General features: G+C 46.9%; 1 protein-coding gene, 1 long non-coding RNA gene and 1 pseudogene across 3 annotated transcripts; 2 read left to right on the forward strand and 1 right to left on the reverse strand.

The window, feature by feature from the left end:
- The first annotated feature begins 12,634 nt into the window (after positions 1–12,634).
- Positions 12,635–13,665, forward strand: LOC147960913 (putative F-box protein At1g71320; annotated as a pseudogene).
- Positions 13,666–15,039: 1,374 nt separating this feature from the next.
- LOC125529846 (uncharacterized) lies at positions 15,040–19,134 on the reverse strand. Of its 2 annotated transcripts, none has more exons than XR_007292747.2 (10): positions 18,660–19,134; positions 18,250–18,567; positions 17,413–17,610; positions 17,178–17,294; positions 16,980–17,084; positions 16,781–16,889; positions 16,427–16,686; positions 16,185–16,321; positions 15,823–16,095; positions 15,040–15,716 (listed from the first exon to the last, which is right to left on the reverse strand). It is a non-coding gene; the product is annotated as an uncharacterized LOC125529846 (long non-coding RNA). The 2 variants fall into 2 exon arrangements; XR_007292748.2 differs by having other exon boundaries at positions 16,427–16,709.
- A 380-nt stretch (positions 19,135–19,514) lies between these two features.
- On the forward strand, positions 19,515–21,814 carry LOC125529845 (F-box protein At5g49610). Its single transcript, XM_048694266.2, has 2 exons — positions 19,515–19,717; positions 20,422–21,814. Exon 2 carries the CDS (start codon positions 20,454–20,456, stop codon positions 21,618–21,620), a length of 1,167 nt encoding a protein of 388 aa, XP_048550223.1. The 5' UTR covers positions 19,515–19,717; positions 20,422–20,453; the 3' UTR covers positions 21,621–21,814.
- The last annotated feature ends 796 nt before the right edge of the window (positions 21,815–22,610 follow it).

A 22,610-nucleotide genomic window follows, 5' to 3' on the forward strand; every position in this document is an offset into this window, starting at 1 on the left:
TGGAAAGCTGTGCTGAAGCGGATATTGGTGCCCATGGCCTTCTGAAAAGAATCCCAAAACTTCGAGGTAAAGATGCTGCCACGGTCTGAAGAGATCACTTGTGGAATACCGTGTAGAGAGACAATACGAGAGGTATAGAGTTCCGCCAATTGAGCTGCAGTGATCGACTCTTTAATAGGCAGAAAGTGAGCCACTTTGGTGAGTTTGTCGATGACAACGAATATAGCATCATTGCCATGCTTGGACTTTGGAAACCCAGTTACGAAGTCCATTTCAATGTGGTCAAACTTCCATTCTGGAATGGCAAGAGGTTGGAGGAGACCAGCTGGCCTTTGGTGTTCTGCCTTCACTCTTCTGCAGACATCACATTCATTCACGAATTGAGCGATCTCACGCTTCATTCGAGTCCACAAATAAGCTTGCTTGAGGTCCTGATACATCTTCGTGCTCCCAGGGTGGATGGAGAGGAGAGAATTGTGAGCCTCGTTCATGATCACTTTACGGAGGTCACCTTTGGGTACAACAATACGATCCTCGAAGAAGAGAGTGTCCTTGTCATCAAGGCGGTAGCACTTGTACTGGCTCTTGGCAATCCCAATCTTCACCTTTTTCACCATAGCATCAAGAATCTGGGCTTGGCGAATCTGGTCTTCTAAGGTAGGAGAGACTTGAAGGTTGGCGAGGAAACCTTGAGGAACAACTTGCAGGTTAAGTTTGCGGAAAGCTTCACAAAGCTCGGGTTGATAAGGCTTGAGAATCAGACTGTTGCAGTAAACTTTTCTGCTCAATGCGTCGGCAATCACATTGGCCTTGCCTGGAGTATACTCGATACTCGGATTATACTCTTGAATCATTTCGACCCATCGAGTTTGCCTGAGGTTGAGATTAGGCTGAGTGTAGATGTACTTGAGACTCTTGTGATCAGTGAAAATGTCCACTTTTCTTCCCAATAGAAGATGTCTCCAAGTCAAAAGAGCATGCACAACTGCCGCCAACTCGAGATCATGAGTGGGGTAGTTCTTCTCATTAGGCTTCAACCGGCGAGATGTATAAGCAACAACTTTCTTCTCTTGCATCAAAACTGCGCCAAGACCTTGGAGAGAGGCATCACAAAAGACCTCGTACGACTTGGATTCATCAGGCGGAGTGAGAACTGGAGCAGTGATCAATTTCTCTTTCAAAGTGTTGAAAGCAATGTCACACTCCGGATACCAAACGTACTTGACGTGCTTCTGGAGAAGATTAGAGAGAGGCTTCGCGATCTTAGAAAAGTTTTCAACGAATCTTCGGCAATAGCTTGCGAGACCGAGGAAGCTACGGAGTTGCTTCACATTCTGAGGAGGTTCCCAATTCACAATTGCAGACACCTTCTCAGGATTCACGGCAATGCCCTTGGCAGAGATGATATGACCAAGATAAAGAACCTCATCAAGCCAAAATTCACACTTGGAGAACTTGGCGTAGAACTGATGTTCTCTGAGCTTATCAAGAACCAAACGCAAGTGCTTGGCATGATCTTCCTTGTTCTTGGAGAAAACCAGAATGTCGTCGAGATAGACCAAAACGAAGTCATTGGTGTAGGCGTTGAAGATGAAGTTCATCATGCGAGAGAACGTCGGAGGAGTGTTGACGAGGCCAAAAGACATGACAGTGTATTCATATGAACCAAAGCTTGTCCTGAAAGCCGTCTTGGGAATATCTTGCTCACGGATACGAATCTGATGATAACCCATACGGAGATCAAGCTTAGAGAATACTCGAGCACCTTTGAGTTATTCGAACAACTCATTGATGTTGGGAAGTGGGTATTTGTTCTTGATGGTCTTCTTGTTCACTGGACGGTAATCAACACAAAGTCGGTCCGTTCCATCCTTCTTCTTCACAAAAAGAACACCACGACCCCACGGAGAAGAACTAGACCGGATGAGACCCATTTTCTCTTGAATATCGAGTTGCTTCTTCAGCTCCTTCAACTCTTCAGGTCCGAGCTTGTAAGGACGTTTGCACACAGGTTCCGTACCAGGCTCAAGATCAATAACGAATTCAACTGGCCGGTGCGGAGGCATTCCTGGAAGCTCTTCTGGGAAGACGTCTTGATATTCGCAAACGACCGGAATTTGAGAGATGGCATCCAATTCACCCTTCTCATTGAGAGAAAACAGACGAATTGTATTATCCCGAGCGGCAAAGACAATAACATCCTTAGACGAATGAGTTAATTGAATCTGCCTGGCAGCACAATCAAGATGTGCCTTGTGCTTAGAAAGCCAATCCATTCCGAGAATAAGATCAATATCCAAGTTACCAAGAACAATTGGGGAAGAAAGGAACTTGTAGTCACCCAATGTGATAGTAACCTCCGGGACGCAGGTGTTAGCTGTCATCTGCTTGCCCGGTGACACAATTTGTAAGGAACTTTGCAGATACTGATAATCACACTCATACTTTGATGCAAAAGGTTTGGAAATGAAGCAATGCGATGCACCCGTGTCAAAAAGAACTTTTGCAGGAATATCATTAACAGGAAGGTTACCCATGATGACATCTGGTGAGTCCTCTGCCTGAGCTGCATTCACCATATTGACCTTGGCGAACTTGGGGTTATGCTTGACCACAGCTGTACTTGCCGATCTGACAGGAGGAGGAGGAGGAAGACGCCTCTGGTTGAAACACTTGTTGGCATAGTGACCCTTCTGTTGGCACTTGTTGCACGTGACCTCTGAAAGCGGACGGTGATACGGAGCACTCGATCTTGGAGCTTGAGACGAAGTCTTGTTCTGAAAGCCAGGGTTGGGTGGGTGGGAAGAACCACTGCCACCTTTGCTCTTCTGCTGATACGGCTGACGGAACGAAGGAGGAGGAAGCCAATACTTCTGCTGCTTGGCCACTTGAGTAGAGGAAGAAGGAGTAACATCTCTGACTCGCTTCTTGGAAGCATCACACCTCAACTGAGCAGCCTCTTGCTTCAGTGCCATGTTGTAGAACTCATCGTACCTTAAGGGCTCAAAGAGAACAAGAGCTAGCTGAATATCTTCTTTGAGACCACCCCTGAACTGGTATATCATGCTCTTCTCATCAGGGACGTCCTGCTTGGCAAAGCGGGCGAGCTTCTGAAACAACTTGTTGTAGTCATAGACAGACAAAGAGCCTTGCTTCAGGTTGCGGAATTCCTCACGCTTGCTTTCAACCACACTCTGGGGAATATGATGAGCTCGGAAATCTCGACGGAAATCATCCCAAGTGATAACACGTCCACCTCCGGAGTCCTTGTACTGCTGGAACCATTCTGCAACTTGATCTTTGAGTTGGAAGGAAGCGAACTTAATAAAGTCCTCAGGCCTGACGTTACTGCACTCGAAATGCTTGCACAGATCCACAAGCCAATCGTCAGCATCGGTTGCCTCAACACAATTGCTGAAAGTCTTTGGCCCGTTAGTAAGGAACTGGTTGAGTGTAGAAAAGTGACTCTGATTGCTGCCTTGATTCCCTTGGTTGCCTTGATTGCGCTCTTGAAGAATTTGCATGATTAACTGTGTGTTTGCATTGGTTGCGGCCATCACAGCTTGCCATGCCTCTGGAGGAGGTGGAGGTGGTGGCGGATCAGGATTCAGAGTCGTGCGCGTTGGAGGAGCCATCCTGAAGAGGTTGACCACCATTAGCACATTGACAGACAAATATTGAAGCTGAATCCAACGGAATGAAAATTGCAACATATAGTCTTCACATCCGAACAAAAAGAACGAATGCATTCCTCTTGAAATGGTCACATATCCATAATTTGAGAAGCCACATAGAATTAAGGTAGAGAAATAAATCAACAAGGTACGGATCAAGAACGAATAATCGGTAAGAAATCCCAATATCAAACCAATATCCGTGGAAGAAGAACTAGAGCTACAAGAATTCCCACCTATGAAACTCCCGAACCTTTCCGGTTATGCAATCAGGTGTTGGGGATACAGGGGAAGCATAATATCTCACCCAAATTAGCAAATCCTACATCCAGCTGTATCCATTCTTCAACACATAACCAAGAAACCTTCGGAAACCATCTACCTCAACCTTCGAAAAGCATCCGTTATACAAGTTATGGTGATACTCCCGAACTCCCGCCCCAGTACTGGGTGGCGTCGAGGTTATCTCACCAACGAACTGCATAAAAGAGATTTTCGATATCGGCGTACTAGACTCAGGTATTCCAGAACTGCAACGATAAAATTATGATGACAACACCTCAGAGCTCAACTCCCCGGGACACTTCCACTAAACCCCTGACAGGAGGCACCAAGACAATGTTCTCATCATAAAACCATCGAAACGATTCCAAGATACCCGTGTGATCCTAAATTTTTTTTTAGTGAAATTTGAGAAGAGAAGAGTCAAAACTCTACGCCAGGATGCCTTACCAGAGCGATGAGGAGACTGGGAAGTAAAAAGAATTCCTAATCTCTCCGATATATAATTCCTAAATGACTCAAAACATTTTTCTAGACACAACTCGACCACTAAAAACGATCAAGCAATGGGGCTCCTAAGGTCGGGGAAGGCTCTGATTACCAACTTGTAACACCCTCGATGCGACTATATCTCCCACGTGTCGAGGCACGACTTAGAGGCATAATCGTATTGAAGGCATATGTCGCAAGTTAGGCAATCTTCACAACATCCCACGTAATATAAATAATAAAGGGGAGATAACAATAGTTGGCTTACACTCGCCACGTCAATCAAGTACATAAATAACATTACATCATCCAAACACTCATGGCCCGACTACGACGCCAAAATAAAAGATAACCCAACATGCGACACGGTCCCAATCACCCCCAACTGGGCACCACTATTGATCATCGGGAAAGGAAACATAGTATCGTTGAGAGTCTTCGTCGAACTCCCACTTGAGCTCATATGCGTCTCCTGGAGCGGAATCATCGGGCCCTGCATCTGGTGTAATAGTAATCTGTGAGCCACAGGGACTCAGCAATCTCGCACCCTCGCGATCAAGACTATTTAAGCTTATAGGTAAGGCAAGGTAAATATGTGAAGCTGCAGCAAGCGACTAGCAAATATGGTGGCTAACTTATTCGCAAAAGAGAGCGAGAAGAGAAGGCAAAGCACGAGTGAGAAACTAGAGAGCAACCTGCGCAAACATTACTCCAACACCGTGTCCACTTCCCAGACTCCGCCGAGAAGAGGCCATCACGGTAACACACTCAGTTGATTCATTTTAATTAAGTTAAGGTTCAAGTTATCTACAACCGGACATTAACAAATTCCCATCTGCCCATAACCGCGGGCACGACTTTCGAAAGTTCAATCCCTTCAGGGAAGTCCCAACTTAGCCCATGACAAGCTCTCACGGTCAACGAAGGAATAGACCTCCTCCCAAGACGTTCCAATCAGACTCGGTATCTCGGTAACTCAAGACACTTCGACAGGTTAAAACAAGACCAGCAACACCGCCCGAATGTGCCGACAAATCCCGATAGGAACTGCACATATCTCTTTCTCAGGGCACACTCAGATGAGCGCTCCATACAACTAAAACCAAACCTCGAGTTTCCCCGAGGGGGCGCTGCACAGGACTCTAGTTTGGAACAACACTCAGAGGAGCACTGGCCCGGGGGGGGGGGGGGGCTTAAAATAAGATGACCCGCGGGCTCCGGAAACCCGAGGGAAAAAGAGGCTAGGTGAAAAATGGTAATACCAAGGTTGGGCATTGCTGGAAAAGCTTTAATCAAGGTGAACTATCAACGGGTTCCCATTATAACCCAACCGCGTAAGGAACGCAAAATTCGGGAACATAACACCGATATGACGGAAACTAGGGCGGCAAGAGTGGAACAAAACACTAGGCGAGAGGCCGAGCCTTCCACCCTTTACCAAGTATATAGATGCATTAAGATAACAAGATAATATGATGATATACCAACAAGAAAATAAATATTCCAATAAGGAACGGCCTCTGATCTTCACCTGCAACTAGTCACGCTATAAGAGGGGCTGAGCAAAGCGGTAACATAGCCAATCAACGGTTTGCTAGGACAATGGTGGGTTAGAGGTTTGACATGGCAATATGGGAGGCTTGAAAGCAAGTGGTAGGCATCGTAGCATTGGCATAGTAAAAGAGCAAGCAAACTAGCATAGCAAAGATAGTAGTGATTTCGAGGGTATGATCATCTTGCCTGCACAGTTGTCAGAGTTGACTGGATCCTCAAAAGCAAACTCAACGGGATCCTCGTTAGCGAACTCGTCTCCCGGATCTACCCAAACAAGACAAACAAGCAACAAGGATACAATCAACCACGTGCAAGACCAAGCAATATGATGCAATGATGATATGCTATGCGGGATGCGATGCGGGATGCAAAATGCAAGATATGACAGGAAATGCATTAACCTGGCCTCAACTTGGAAAACCAAGTATGCCACTGGAAAGATGAGATGAAATCGCTTTAAAACGATATAAAGAACGCCGGAATTAGAGTTACGGTTTGGAAATGGCAAGCAATTCAAATATGACCACGTTCTGCGATTTACAGGAAGTAGCCATCTAAATGCAATGAGATGAGCATGCTACAGCATTCAAACATGGCATCAAAATACATGGCAGGGATGCATTCATGATGCTTAACAAAAGTCTACCACTGAGCTACGGCCAAATCGTCCATTAACAGGTTCAAACAAGCATGGCAAAAATGCATATGGTAAACAGATCTCAGACTTAGTGAAATTAACACTTGTCTGGAATTTCAGATCAGATAGCACTCTTCGGAGCAACAAAACTACATGCTACAGGACCTGAACATGGCAAAGTAAAGCATGGCATGGAGCTACTCAAAGAGTTTAACAAAATTCCCTTAGTGACAATGTCCGGCGGCGCGCGGTGGAAAATTAGGGTTTCGGAGGTAGGAGGAGATCCGAAAATCGGGGGGTGTTTAAATAGACATAGAGGGAGCTAGGAGAGTCCAAATGAGGTGCGGTTTTCGGCCACGCGATCATGATCGAACGCTCTAGATGATGGAGCAGAGTTTGGTGGGTTTTAGGCCAAATTGGAGGGGTGTTGGGCTGCAACACACACGAGGCCTTTTCGGTCCCTCGGTTAACCGTTGGAGTATCAAACGAAGTCCAAATGATACGAAACTTGACAGGTATTGGAAATATGCCCTAGAGGAAATAATAAAAGCATTATTATTATATTTCCTTGTTCATGATAATTGTCTTTATTCATGCTATAATTGTATTATCCGAAAATCATAATACATGTGTGAATAACAGACACCAACATGTCCCTAGTAAGCCTCTAGTTGACTAGCTCGTTGATCAACAGATAGTCATGGTTTCCTGACTATGGACATTGGATGTCATTGATAACGAGATCACATCATTAGGAGAATGATGTGATGGACAAGACCCAAACCTAAACATAGCACAAGATCGTATAGTTCGTTTGCTAGAGTTTTCCAATGTCAAGTATCTTTTCCTTAGACCATGAGATCGTGTAACTCCCGGATACCGTAGGAGTGCTTTGGGTATACCAAACGTCACAACGTAACTGGGTGACTATAAAGGTCTACTACGGGTATCTCCGAAAGTGTCTGTTGGGTTGACATGGATCAAGACTGGGATTTGTCACTCCGTATGACGGAGAGGTATCACTGGGCCCACTCGGTAATGCATCATCATAATGAGCTCAAAGTGACCAAGTGTCTGGTCACGGGATCATGCATTACAGTACGAGTAAAGTGACTTGCCGGTAACGAGATTGAACGAGGTATTGGGATACCGATGATCGAATCTCGGGCAAGTAACATATCGATTGACAAAGGGAATTGCATACGGGGTTGATTGAATCCTCGACATCGTGGTTCATCCGATGAGATCATCGTGGAGCATGTGGGAGCCAACATGGGTATCCAGATCCCGCTGTTGGTTATTGACCGGAGAGTCGTCTCGGTCATGTCTGCTTGTCTCCCGAACCCGTAGGGTCTACACACTTAAGGTTCGGTGACGCTAGGGTTGTGAAGATATGTATATGCAGAAACCCGAATGTTGTTCGGAGTCCTGGATAAGATCCCAGACGTCACGAGGAGTTCCGGAATGGTCCGGAGGTAAAGAATTATATATAGGAAGTGCTGTTTCGGCCATCGGGACAAGTTTCGGGGTTATCGGTATTGTACCGGGACCACCGGAGGGGTCCCGGGGGCCCACCGGGTGGGGCCACCTGTCCCGGGGGCCACATGGGCTGTAGGGGGTGCGCCTTGGCCTACATGGGCCAAGGGAACCAGCCCTACTAGGCCCATGCGCCTAGGGTTTCCATGGGGGAGGAGTCCAAGTGGTGGAAGGCACCTCTAGGTGCCTTGGGGGGGGGGGAGGGATTCCTCCCCCTGGCCGCCGCACCTAGGAGATCAGATCTCCTAGGCTGCGCACCCCCCCCCCCCTTGGCCCTCCTATATATAGTGGGGGAGAGGAGGGATTTCATACACCAGCCCCTGGCGCCTCCCTCTCTCCCCGTTACGTCTCTCTCTCGCAGTATAGGCGAAGCCCTGCTACTGTGACGCCCTGCATCCACCACCACGCCGTCGTGCTGCTGGATATTCATCAACCTCTCCTTCCCCCTTGCTGGATCAAGAAGGAGGAGACGTCTCCCGTCCCGTACGTGTGTTGAACGCGGAGGTGCCGTCCATTCGGCCTTGGTCATCGGTGATTTGGATCACGTCGTGTACGACTACATCATCACCGTTCTTTCGAACGCTTCCGTGCGCCATCTACAAAGGTATGTAGATGCATCCAATGACTCGTTGCTAGATGAACTCCTAGATGATCTTGGTGAAACGAGTAGGAAAATTTTTGTTTTCTGCAACGTTCCCCAACAACAGGCGGTCTACCGGTAGTAAACCAAGGCCACTTGGCAAGTCTCGGTCCAATCCAGAAATGTTTAAACCCCACACACGAAAGAAAGCTAGAAATGACCACCGGAGGAGAACGAAGCGCCGGAATGCAAAACGGACAACAGGGAAAATGCTCGAATGCAAGAGACGAACACGTATGCAAATGCAATGCACATGATGACATGATATGAGATGCATGACAATGACAACAACACACAGAGACAAAACCCGAACCCGAGGAAATAAATATAACTTAACGCCGGAGACGGCAAGAGTTGGAGTACAAATTGGGAAAGTTACATCCGGGGTGTTACATGGCATGAGAAGTTCGAAAGAACATTAACTGCTGCCGGCTTTGTAGTAAACGATGGTGACAAGTGCGTGTACTATCGCTATGGTGGGGGCGAAGGAGTTATTCTTTGTCTGTATGTCGACGACATATTGATCTTTGGAACCAAACTTGATTTAATCAAGGAGGTTAAGGATTTCTTATCTCGCTGTTTTGAGATGAAGGATCTAGGAGTAGCTGATGTTATCTTAAACATCAAGCTGTTGAGAGATGAGAATGGTGGGATCACACTGCTTCAGTCTCATTATGTGGAAAAGGTCTTGAGTCGTTTTGGGTATAGCGACTGCACGCCTTCTCCAACTCCATATGATGCTAGTGTGTTGCTTTGAAAGAATCGACGGATTGCTAGAGATCAACTGAGGTATTCTCAGATTATTGGCTCGCTTATGTATTTGGCGAGTGCCACGAGGCCTGACATCTCTTTTGCTGTGAGCAAGCTGAGTCGGTTTGTGTCAAAACCGGGAGATGATCATTGGCATGCGCTTGAGAGAGTTATGCGTTATTTGAAAGGCACCGCGAGCTATGGGATTCACTACACCGGGTATCCAAGGGTACTGGAGGGTTATAGTGACTCAAACTGGATATCTGATGCTGATGAGATTAAGGCCACAAGTGGTTATGTTTTTACACTTGGTGGTGGCGCTGTTTCTTGGAAGTCTTGCAAGCAGACCATCTTAACGAGGTCAACTATGGAAGCAGAACTCACAGCATTAGACACTGCCACTGTTGAAGCAGAGTGGCTTCGTGAACTCTTGATGGACTTACCTATGGTTGAAAAACCGATACCCCCTATCCTGATGAACTGTGATAATCAAACTGTGATCGTCAAGATAAACAGTTCTAAGGACAATATGAAGTCCTCAAGGCATGTGAAGAGGAGACTAAAATCTGTCAGAAAATTGAGGAACTCCGGAGTTATTATGTTGGATTATATCCAAACGTCGAAAAACCTGGCAGATCCCTTCACAAAGGGTCTATCACGTAATGTGATAGATAATGCATCGATGGAGATGGGTTTGAGACCCACCGCATGAGTTGTCCATAGTGGTAAACCACTCTATGTGATCAGAGATCCCGTGAAGTAGAAGTGGGAGACAAGCTGTTGGTCAGCTGGGAGGAGAGTATCCCTATATTAATTATCCCACTCCATGAAGATGCAATACTCTCCTGATCTGCATGGCAGGTTGATACTTATCTTAATGTGTTCCAAGTGGCTTATTCGGGTAAGCAGAGATGTTGTCCTGCAGAATATCTTCTGAGGAACACACCTATATGAATTTGACTGTTAACGTCGCAGTCTGTGAGAATTGGGTGTTCTAGATAAATTCATGAAAAGCCCTGGAGTATGGCGTATACGCTCCACCCGCGGGGAAGCCTTGCGGCAGCCCAGTATCGGTCAAGAATTTGTGTGAAACTAATTTCACAGAAAACTTGTAGTTCAAGGCATAGTCCACTATTCAAGTTGTGATCTAGTGTAGCATAAATTTCTAAGTGGAAGTTCAACTTCACAGTCTCCACTAAGCACCGATATATAAAACAATGTTTTGGAACTAAATGATGAGATGTGCCAATGAGACTTTGTGGGGGATTGTTGGAATTTTGCTAGTAGGCCTTTGGCCGAAAGCCCAACTAAAATTCTGAAATTCTCTTGGCTCATTCATGCACACATGTGAGTGGAGTGAGTGAGGCTAAAGTTTAGTCCCACCCCAGAAGTTGAGAGAGAGTTCCACCTCTTTATAAGGTGAGCTCTTCTACCACTTGTATGAGCATGAGAAGAGGAGACCTACACGCGCGCTCCTCCTCCTCGCTCGCCTCGCCACGCCACGCCTCGTCACGACGCGCCGCGGGTTGCGGGATTGAGCCGAGCCGAGGACAGAGCTATGCACGTTGTCTATATTTTTGCTGCATGGGAAAATTAATGAGTCATTAATTAATAATTAACGGACGCGTTAATTACTGAACTGTTTCCGATTTTTTTGGATCGTGACGACTCGGACGTGGGGTTTACTCCCACGACCTACCCGGCCCGCACTATATAGTCAGGCAGACGTCTACCCTAGCCGCGGCCGCTTTGTATGGTTTCTCACCACCGTTCCAGATCATTGCGCCGCCAAGCAATTCTTCTCCATCCCTCCTTCCGGCGTGCACCGCGAGAAGGGACAGCAGGCCTCCGGAACCCCGCCTCTCGTGATCCTGTACGGGAGAGGGGCGATCAGGTTTTTGGGGAGCGCACTCGCGCGACTGCTGGCAGCGACGACTTCTTCCCCGACCTCGGCAATCTCGTCCTCGACGACATGGGCGACAATGTCAACGCCGGCGGTGCTGCACCCGCTGCACCGTATGTGATTCTATCCTTCCTGTTCGAGATCATGGTAGAATTCATGCTTCTAGTATGTGCCCTAGATGTGATATGTTCATCTGCTATGCTAGTTTGCATGATTAGTTTAATCTCTACTGCTGTGGTCATGATTTATCTTCTGTTTATTTGGATTAAATCTCGTAGTAATTTGCTCATATTTCCAACAATGGTGCCAGCAAACTAGTATATGTTCAAAACCTGGCTTTTCATCTTGACTAACTACTACTCCCTCTATTCCTAAATATAAGTTTTTTTAGAGATTTCAATATAGACTACATACTGAGCTATGTATATTTAGGAATGGATGGAGTATACAAGAAATATGATCGGACGCCGCCACTACAACATTGGCCACAATGTCAACTGTGCCATTTGGCAGATGCAGACTGAAGAAACACTTGAGCACCTATTCTTCAAGTGCCCATGCTGCACATACAATGGAGAGATGCTGGTTCCCGGTTCATCTTCATGTCTTCAGGGTCGGTTCATCTTCATGTCTTCAGGGTCTTTAGGTGCCAGTTTGCGGTAGATTTATGGAGGACTACACTGTTGTTGTTTGGAGTGTTCGGTTGCCCCCCAAAGACGTCCTTCGCTGCCGTGTTGTCTGCAAGTTGTGGCGCAGTGCCACCTCCACCGACAAATTCAGGCTCGACAACTACCACCACCAACTATACCCGGGCATATCTCGGGCCGGGCCGGGCTTCGGGCTAGGCCAAAAAAAGCCCGGTGCTAAAAACCCAGCCCGAGCCTAGCCCGACCATCGGGCCTACTAAATCCGGCCGAGCCCGGCCCTAGCCCAAGAAAGCCTGACACAACACGGTCAGCCCATCCCGACTACGGCTAAAATCGTGTTTTCTGCAAGCCTGAGCCCGGCCCAATCTACCCGTCGGGCTCAATTTCTAGGCCCGAGCTCGGCTTGATGGCACACTCGGGCTCAGCCCGGCCCGATCTGCCCGTCGGGCTCAATTTCTAGGCCCGAGCCCGGCCCATGATTTTTGGGCCGGGTCGGGTTGGGCCGTCCAGGCCGGGCTGCCCATGGCCAGGTATACCACCAACCCTCTCTCCCTGTCATTAGATAGCGTGTTTCTCGGGCAGGAAGGAGTCTGTTTCTTTATCTTCCGTGACAACCGTACTGGGGCCTCCGATCAAAAGCTCTGGCCAATTATTCAGCACGCTAAGTCAAATAAACTCCTGGGCGCCTGTGATGGCCTTCTCATCTTATCCGGCGAATTTGATTTCTAGATCTACAACCCAACCACTCGCAAATGTGCTTTGCTACCACAACCTCGAGTTCCATCATCACCGCCAGGGGGTTCCCGCATCTACATAGCCGACTTCTACCGACACCATCCATCAGGGGGGTGTCATGTGCTCTGGTTCTCGTGTGCCTGCCATCATGACCACTATCGTGACTATGTTCTCACCATATAGGATCCAACAAGCCGAGAATCATCAGACGACCATCAGTGTCATCGTGCCTGCCAAAATGCAGGCGACAAGGGGCTTTTGATTCCTGCTATAGTTCACAAGTCAACCACCGTGGCAGCCTGCACTGGTTAACAAGACGCTGGATGGAGACTGCCGTGGACATTACGGTGTTCGACACAGTAACTGAGACATTCCGATGGATGCGCAATCCTGAACAGTTTGGCAGTCGTGTGTCGTTGTTGGAGATGGACAACAAGCTTGCTTCATGCAGCAGAAATGATGCCAGCATAGAGATTTGGGTGATGCAAGACTATGAGGTTAAGACCTGGGCCTTGTAGTACCGGATTAACTTGTTAGCGATGACAACATCATCACACTTTGATTTTATTACTAAGATGGCGCTGATTAACCAGCGTGAGCTGTTGATATGCTGTGGCACTACATTGGGGGGGGGGGGGTCTTGACTATCTATTGCACTGTAACATCGATGGAAAGTTTTTGGGATATGTCGAAAATGGGGGGGGGGGGAGCTTCCAGTATACTTAACTAATTAGTACATTCAAGAGAACATGAGTCCACTTCCGTTCAGTGAGATGCAGAAGAAGATGGTATGGATAAGGAGCCTCCATTCTTCATAGTGCTATAAGGTGGTCTGTACTTCTAGTTTGTCATGTATGCCTTTGGATTATCCATCCTTTATGAGCACTAGATGACCAGTTGCGCCCATGGCGCAAAGACCGAGAGCAAGCCAACTATTGAAAGAGTGTGCATCAAAATATGTAGACACAGAAGAAAATATATGGAAATAAGTACGAATTGATGATAGATAGATGGTTGCTGATGATACATGTTTCCTAAGAAGCTTACGAATGATCATTTACAATATTATGAGCAAGGCATGTAGATAGGCAGAGCTATGTTAGACGGATGTATCGCTGGATGTTTAGAACGATTTCTTTGAGGCAAGTCTTCATAGATGTTGTTCTTCATGGCCTGCATTGCTCAGAGCAGAAATTTCTTCAATATCATCGCTCAAGCTCCAATAATACTTGTTTGTTTTCTATATAACGGCTTCTAATTGTAACCTTATATCGTTAAGACGATCAACAACATATCTTATCTGTGATAAAATATGTTTCAGATTGTTGGCTTTGGGTGTTGATCTTGCTGTGCAGTTTGTATCTATTATGCGGTAAAGTTCCTTCACTTATTTAGACTACTTGAGAGCTTCAGTTGCCGGTCGATCTTCAGCTTCTTTGAGTTTACCGTACACGTAGATGGATATTGATTTCCTTGAAAGTCGGTTATCCAGTTGGTGCTTTGATGGATAGTTAATGGTTGCGTCAAGACCAACCGTCCTTGCCTTCTATGTTGACTACTCTGCGTTTGGAAGGCCAAGCTATTGCATCATAGCATCCAGAAGGTCTTTTATTGGGATCCTGACTTTTTCCATTGCGGCTGACTGATGATAGTGAAGAAGATACATTTGAGCGAGATACACAATGTTCATAGTAATTGAATGATATGTGCTGGCTTAGCTATTTCTTTGAGAATAGCAGGGGCTGAGCTTTGAGCTTGCCTAAACTGTAGAGTATACATATTTTACTATTTGTCAGGCAACAAGAAAACAAGGGATTAATAGGTGTGGCGTATGTGCATTGTTAGCAGAAAACAAATTTCATTTTCTCATTCTTGATGTTACAGCGTTTATGAGATCAGGTTATTGAAGCAAATATAAGGTACAATCATTCTTTTCTTTAAACATAAGGTACAATCACTTGTTTCTTTAAATGTAAATATCAGGTTATGAAAACAGGGGATCAACATGTATTCATTTTCTCACTCTTGATGTTGTAGTATTTATGAGATCGGGTTATGGGAAGCAAATATAGGGTACAATCATTCTCTTTTTTAAATATAAGGTACAACCATTCTTTTCTTTAAATATAAATAGATGACCCGTTGCGCCCCTGGCGCAAAAAGCGTATTCAAAGCATGAAATGTGCAAGCAATAATGGTCCAAAGACTGATAATGAAATCTTCGAAAGAATTTGAACACAACGGAGGTTGATACTTAGCATTTTCATACAAAGCAATGCATATTGCACTGCATTACAATCCGTACAAAGTTATGAAAGCGGCCTTAAGGTTATTTATCATGCAACTGGGCCTTGGCAACCTGGTTCCGGACAGCATCTGCAACCTGGTTCCAGACAGCATCTTCTTCGACACAGAATGCAAACTCTTCATCCCTTTCTATGCTTCAGATGTTATCCAACAGAACATCGACAACCTGCACATTTAAGTTGAACTTCTTGTATATGGCAAAAGCCTCCTCATATAGTTGTGCTTCAACTGCTACTTCTCCAATGGCAGGACCATCAAAGTTGTCTAGTCAGTTAACATACTCCATGACCCTAGATGAGTCCGCCTTGATGGCTATCAAGATGAGCAGATTCTGAAGATTGAAGTTTCCACTGAACGCGGAATTCTGAAGGCAAGAAGTTCGATCAGTTCATGAGGGAGGTCAGCTGTCATGAAAGCCTTAACAGCAGCAGAAACTTGCTCAGGACTCTTGCTTTCAGGCAATGCAGTAGAAACCACTTGGTCAATGAACTGCCTTCTATATTCGTTATCACGCTGTAGAACTTTATCCCACAGATCGCCGTCCATTCTTTCGACCACATACCTGGAAATTAAAATCACACGATTTGAGCATGTAAGCAGACGCCCAATGGATATAAAGATTCGGAATATCGACAAGGCATCAGAAGGGAAAAAGAAATTTTACATACCTAGCTTGGAGCTTGAACAGCAAGTTCTTGTTGGTAACATTGACAAGTTCTTCATCGCACTGTCCACGTCTGTAAGCAACAACAGCAAGAGTAGGATCCCTCTTTTCACAGTATTTACCCACCACACGGGAGTCCTAGAACGGGTTGGTAGTAAGGAAATGCTCAGGATTGCTGTTGCTGTCAATGATTATTAGAGCATTGTGGACATGCACATCTTGGCTACCCTCGCTCACTAAGTGCTCCAAAAATTGTGTAAGTAAACGTAGACGGTTCCTGATCAAAATATTAAACAAATAAGACCAAAAGAAAAAGCATGTGCGCATGTGTGTACAGGACAAGGGCTCAGAATCAATCAATCAAACCTCTTCTCGCATTCATCAACCAGTGGCTCGACAGGAAGAAGAGAACGAACAGATAAAATCAAACCCTTAATGAAATCTTCCGTGCACTCGTCATCAAGTAACTGCCCCACTACCAACGGAGCATTTCCAGGGTTCACCTACAATACAGAGAAAAAAGCAAATTAGACATTCATATACTCGACATATTAGAAGAATGATACTCAAATAAAACTAAAATTTATGAGAGTTACAGAGTTACATACCTTCTGTAAATTTATGAGAGTTACAGAGATACCGGAGCATATTGTTTGTGTACAGATAGTGAGTAAGATCTGGAACAAAACCAAAGCGATCGCAGACAATTATGAGTGGTTGGGCATCAGGTAGTTTTGCTTCCGTCAGAAAGTTCTTTGTCTTCTCAGCATCGTAAAAGTTAGACTCTCTTGTGACTCGCTCAACTTCTTTAATCTGTCCAGTCCTTGCAGCTGATTCTATATAATTGAAATGGATATCTGGATCCTCGCTGTTTCCATGTGATGAAGTCAACTATTAAAGTGTGACGCAGTAAGTAAAGGGCAAACAGAACATATCAAGTTATCTACATCAGGCATAAGTACCTTCAGCTCAAATAGGACCCTAAGAAGTAGAGCCCCTCGTATGATTTAAATTGTTCGAACAGTGTAATACAAGCATCAACTCCAAGCTGCTCACAGATTCTTTGGTGGCCTACAGATGAATTTGATAATTAGAACAAATAGAGGGGGGAGGGGGTGGGGGGAGCAGTAATGAGAAAGAGAAGGTAACTGTGCAGGCTACCTGCACAACAATTTGAAGATTTCCTCTCAGGTTGACCAGTAGAAGGTCCTTCATGCATTCTAATGCCCATTCTTTAGAAAGGGTTCCAAAGAACTCAACGAGTGCCTGTGCAAGAAAGTAGTCAGTGGATCAGAAAAAAAATAGACTGCTAGCCAATGATAACTAAAAACAACATTTAACAGTACAAAAGCACTATACCTGCTTTGAGTATATAAGGATCTTGTCAAAGTCCCTCCTCTCAGCGAAAGCGGTGACGACTTTAGGGGTTGCCATAGCCTTTATGTATATTTTTAACGCCAGATCATTGTCTACCATCTGCAATAAGATACCACTGAGAGAACATTCCAGACACAATAGTAAACAAAATTAATAGAAACACGGCTATATCTTATGGCTCTATGCAATCAAGAAACATGGCAGAACGAAATTTTACCTTTACAAGATCTCCAAGCTCTTCACTGCACTCCAACTTGTCTTCCGCCAACCAATTTTCCAAAAGGTTCTTCTTGTTCTGATTGACAATAAGTCAAGATAACTCAAGGGATTCGTAAGCATTGAGCTTCCCTTGAGTAAGCAATGTGCCAAAGTACTGCACCAGTGGAGGTGTTTGTCCATCTTGAACAGGAACACTCTGCATTTGAAGCACAAAAATAGCAAATGAGCCAAGCAGAAGAACCTACAATTAAAGCAGATTATACAAGGGTAATATCTAAAATAAGATGACACTTTTTGGCCGTTGTGTTTCGCTTAACAAATAATACCTTCAAACAAAGAATAGAGATGTTAACACTATCAGCAGATTAACTGTATATAGATAATATGTCTTTGTAGGTGTACAGTTCCTAGTCCTAACCCAATAATACTTCCAGGAAATGATAACTACGAAGAGTTTGGTGTTGTAAAAAAAGTAGCAAAGCCCTAACTTTAATAATCCCTTTGTTCAAAATTTATATGATAAGCACACTTCATAAGTCAAGCAGTTCAGTCTGAAGAATGGCTGGCTCGTTAAGAAGGAATACGAATGGTATCCGATGTCAAAATTTAACCTCCAACTTGCAAGTAAATCAATATGAATGGAGAACAAGAGTAGCATAAAAAATAACTCTGGTTCAAGAGTACACCAAGAAAAACAGCAGACATCTTTTGTGGATGCATATGAGCAAGCCTAACAATAACGGCTTACCACAGCATGTATTTCTCCAGGCAAATAGGATAAATGACAAGCAGTTGAAGTACCATGCTGTGGTAAAGATCCATAATAAAAGCCCACCTCTTCAAACAAAAGAAGATGCACACATCCCCTGCCGACGCTGCGTCAGCCGCTCCCCCGCCTCAGCCAGCCACCGTTCCCCCACCTCGAGCCAGTCGCCGCCATGAAGCCATGGATCATACGCGGGAGGAGGAGAAACGCGAAGGGGAGGAGCGGTGGTGGCGGCCGCCTCCCCTCATCTTCTTCCTACCATGAGACCCTGCGTCGCTGCTCCTCCCTACCATTCCTCCCCACGGACGTATTCCGGCCGGCAGAGGCGCGAGATCGACGGGGAACGCGAGCTCTCCTCACTGGTGATAGCGGCCTGGCGCCTTTCCCCTTGGACATTTACAGCACAAAAAAATGTGGCAAATCAGGGGCTGTTGCAGATCAGGGGCTCGGCTATGAAGAGATGCTCAAGACTGCCATACCTAGGGATGTTGGCGGTGCGCTGGTGCCGAGGATATCCAGCCCCGATGCGCTGCAGAGACAACTCAAACAGCGAATCCATGGTTGGCTGCTCCAAACCTGCGCAACCCCCAAATCCTCGATATTGGAAGGAACGGCGTCGCCTATTGCCGGCCTCATCCATCTTCTTCCCACCCCACCGCAACGGGAGCGCTGCCACCGTTGCTTCTTCTCACCACAACAGTCATCCTCATCCACTCCTGCTCCTCCACACCACAGATGCCCGTCGCTGTCGCTGCTCACCCCGACGACCCGACCGCCCTTGTCGAGCTGCGGATGGCAGGTGGAGGAGGAGGAGGAGAGGCAGCGGCGTCACGGGGGAGAACGATGAGGAAGAGGGGGAGAGGCGGCGGCGGCTGGGAGGGAGGTAAAGGAGGAGGAAGGGTCGTGTGCGTGCGTTGTTGTGGAGGCTAGGTTTTTAGAGCGTCATCGTGATGTGTTCGAGTATCTATGCTATACATGTGCTATTTATTCCCCGTTCACTTTCACTTTGTATTGTTAACCAGTGTGAATGGCACTGACAACAGCTTGAAATTATAATTACTTTCTAAGCTCTTAATGTGTGGGATGAATCTGTGCTACTAGAGAATTAGTGCAAGTGTGCAACAATGACAGGCCATCTACCATTTTTGCTAAGAAAACAATGTAGTCTTTAGTCATTCTCTTTTAGTGGATATACTTTTGTAAGACGTGGGAGAGGTATGTGCTTTGCCAATAGGAATTAGTTGTTGGAATGGCCGGGCCCTTCCCAATGTAACAGTAACCAGCCCACTCACTCACGCGGGCCTTCCCAGCGCACTCCGGCCCTATAGCGTGTCGCCGATAACATCATTTCTGGCCGGGTCATTCGTCGCCTCCTCTCCCCGGCGGCGCAGAAGATCCTCCTCGCCCCCTCCCAATATCTGTCAGCGGCGAGCGAGCCCTCGTCCGCTCCGCTTCGGGAGGATCGCCGTCGTCCTTCCCCTCGACGGCAACGCGTGCAGCGGCTGAGCGGGAGGAGCCGCCCGCTGCTCTCCTATCGGTAAGACGAACTGCACTTGGAACACCCCACAAATTCACCTTTTTTTTTGTTTGTTTACCAATTAGTATATGAGATTTCAGTTATGAGCAACACAGAAATTGGTAGAAAAGAAGCCACTATTAGTCCCTAGACCCTCTGGTTTCGGAACCCCTGTCTCCTCTCCCATTACCTGATGCAATCACAACACATGGCCAGGATATAGACATTATTGCAGATTAGTCAACAGGGATTAGAGTTTCTGCTAGCTGATTCGTGCATTATGCACGACTATTTGATTACAAAGTACACAATGTTTGATGGCATCTCAACTGAGGTCACCAGAACTATGATGTGATCACAACAAGCACATGAAACATTTGTTCATTCGTTTAACCTTCTATTCATTAGTCTCTACTGACATGTTTTTGCAGTAAATATTGTTACATTGAAATGGTACGCCGCATGATTTTCTGCTTATCATGTAGGATCGGGACGACAATTGTAAAACTCTAGCCAATTCACACTTTTGAGTTATGGTTCGTGCCAGTGGATTTTGGCTCCTCTTTTATATGGTAGATTCTTCATAGCAGTGCTCTGCCATAGAGCATTTGAATATAAAGCGTCACATTATATCTTTGACTTATGCCAAATACTGTTATGTGTTTGCCAAGTTGAATTTAGGGGTACAGATAAGCTCAATCATCTCCATCTTTTTTTTACCGTAGATTTGACGGAACACCGGTGGCAGTCAATCACCATGATGAAAAGAAGCCACACGACCGTCCTCGACGACCTGCCCGAGTGGATTGTGATCGAAGAGATCCTCGTCTGGTTGCCCCCCAAGGACCTCTTTCGCTGTCGTGCTGTCTGCAAGTTGTGGCGCAGTGCCACCTCCACCGACAAGTTCATGCTCGACAATTGCCGCCGCCAGCCATTGCTCCCTGTCATCAGACAGGATATCCCTGGACAGGAAGGAGTCAGGTTCGTTGTCTTCCGTGACAAAAGTGTTGGAGCCGATCAAAAGCTCTGTCCAATCATCCAGCACTCTAAGTTCCATAATCTCCTGGGCGCCTGTGATGGCTTTCTCATCTTGTCCAGTGAGTCTGATTTCTGGATCTGCAACCCGGCCACTCGCAAATGTGCTATACTACCGCAACCTCGAGTTCCATCATCATCGGCAGGGGTTCCCCGCATCTACATAGCTGGATTCTACCAGCACCAACCATCTGGGGAATACCGGGTGCTTTGGTTCTCACATGGCTGCCTTCGTGGCTACGTTCTCAGGTTTGGATCCGACAAGCCGAGAATCATCAGTCGGCCATCTGTGTCATCGCGTTTGCCGGAATTCTGGCACCAAGGGGAATTTGATTCCTGCTATAGTTCACAAGTCAACCACCGCGGCAGCCTGCACTGGTTAACAGGAATCTACATGGAGACTGCCGTGGACATTATGGTGTTTGACACAGTTACTGAGACGTTCCGGTGGATGCGCAGTCCTGGCCGGTTGGGCCGTCGGGTGTCGTTGTTGGAGATGGACAACAAGCTTGCTTCATGCATCGACAATGATGCCAGCATAGAGATTTGGGTGATGCAAGACTATGAGGCTGAGGTCTGGGCCTTGAAGTACCGGATTAACTTGTTAGCGATGAATACATCACCACAGTTCAAGTATATTTCTAAGATGGCACTGCTTAACCAGCGTGAGCTGCTGATCTGTTGTCACACTCCATCGGTGGGTCCTGATTATCTGTTGCATTGTGACACTGACGGAAAGTTTTTGGGATATTACGAGCTGAAAGAGGGAACATATTCAACATACTTCACAAATCAGTACTTTCAAGAGAGCATGATTCCACTTCCGTTCTGTGAGATGCAAGAAGAAGGTGGTGTGGATAAGGAGCCTCCATTCTTCATAGGGCTATAAGCTGGTTTGTAATTCTAGTTGCCATGTATGCCTTTGGAGTATCCATCCTTTATGAGCACAAGGTCCTAGTTCTTACTTTATAGTACTAGTAGAACTGAACAATCCATATGGCTGTTCTAGCTCTTTTGCTACCAGCGGGTGCCTTTTGTGCTGTCTTGACCGTCATCATGATATGTTGGAGTATCTATGCTATACACCTGTGCTACTTCTTCCCCATTTACTTTCGCTTCCCATTGTTAAGTAGTGTGAATGGCACTGGCTTCAATTTGAAATGCTAATTATTTGTGCTACTAGAGAATTAGTGCAGCGTTGGCATGCCATCTAGCATGGTTTCTAGGAAGACAATGCCATCAAGAAAATATGAGAGATGCAGTTGTAGTCGTTTTCTTTTAGGGATAAACACAATACGCCCCCTTGCCCCCGCGCCGTCCCCCCCGCGGGCGGCTCGGGCGGCGGCGCCCTCCCCTTCCTCCTCCCGCCTCAGCCGCTGGCCGGGACCGCCAGGGCGAAGCCCCTCGCGGTGGCTGGCGGCGGGGGACCTCTCCTCCACGTCTTGGTGCTGGTGGGCGCGGGGCCCCCTCCCTGGGCGGTGGCGTCGGGCGTGCACAGGGTCCGGTGGCGGGGCGGCTCCTTCTCCGGTCGGCGGCGCGCTGCGGTGCTGCGGCGGTGGATGGGGGCTTGGCCCGCGGCGGCTGTGCCCCGTGGTGGTGGCGGGGGCCCGGCTTCGGTCCTCCGGTGGTGCTGCGGGTGTGCGGTGGTGTTCCTCGGGCAGCGGTGGTTCCGGCGGCAGCGCTGCGCCGGATGGTGAGGAGGCGGCGGCGCAGCCACTTGGCTGTGGGCTGGCGCGGCGACAGGCGGCAGCGCCCTTCTGTCCCAGATTTGGGCCCTTTTGGGCCCCATCTGGGTTTGGGCGGGCCTGGCCGGCGGCACCGACGGACGGAGGAGCGGCTCGTGCGGGGGGTTGCGGAGACGGAGGCACGCGCACTGCAG

The sequence above is a fragment of the Triticum urartu genome, chromosome 7A, assembly GCF_056163025.1.
Source record: "Triticum urartu cultivar PI428250 chromosome 7A, HENAU_Tu73, whole genome shotgun sequence".
NCBI lineage: Eukaryota > Viridiplantae > Streptophyta > Magnoliopsida > Poales > Poaceae > Triticum > Triticum urartu.

Bases quoted from the DNA above. Each gene is read 5' to 3' on its own strand.
- LOC125529845 (XM_048694266.2), top strand. From the start codon at position 20,454: ATGATGAAAAGAAGCCACACGACCGTCCTCGACGACCTGCCCGAGTGG.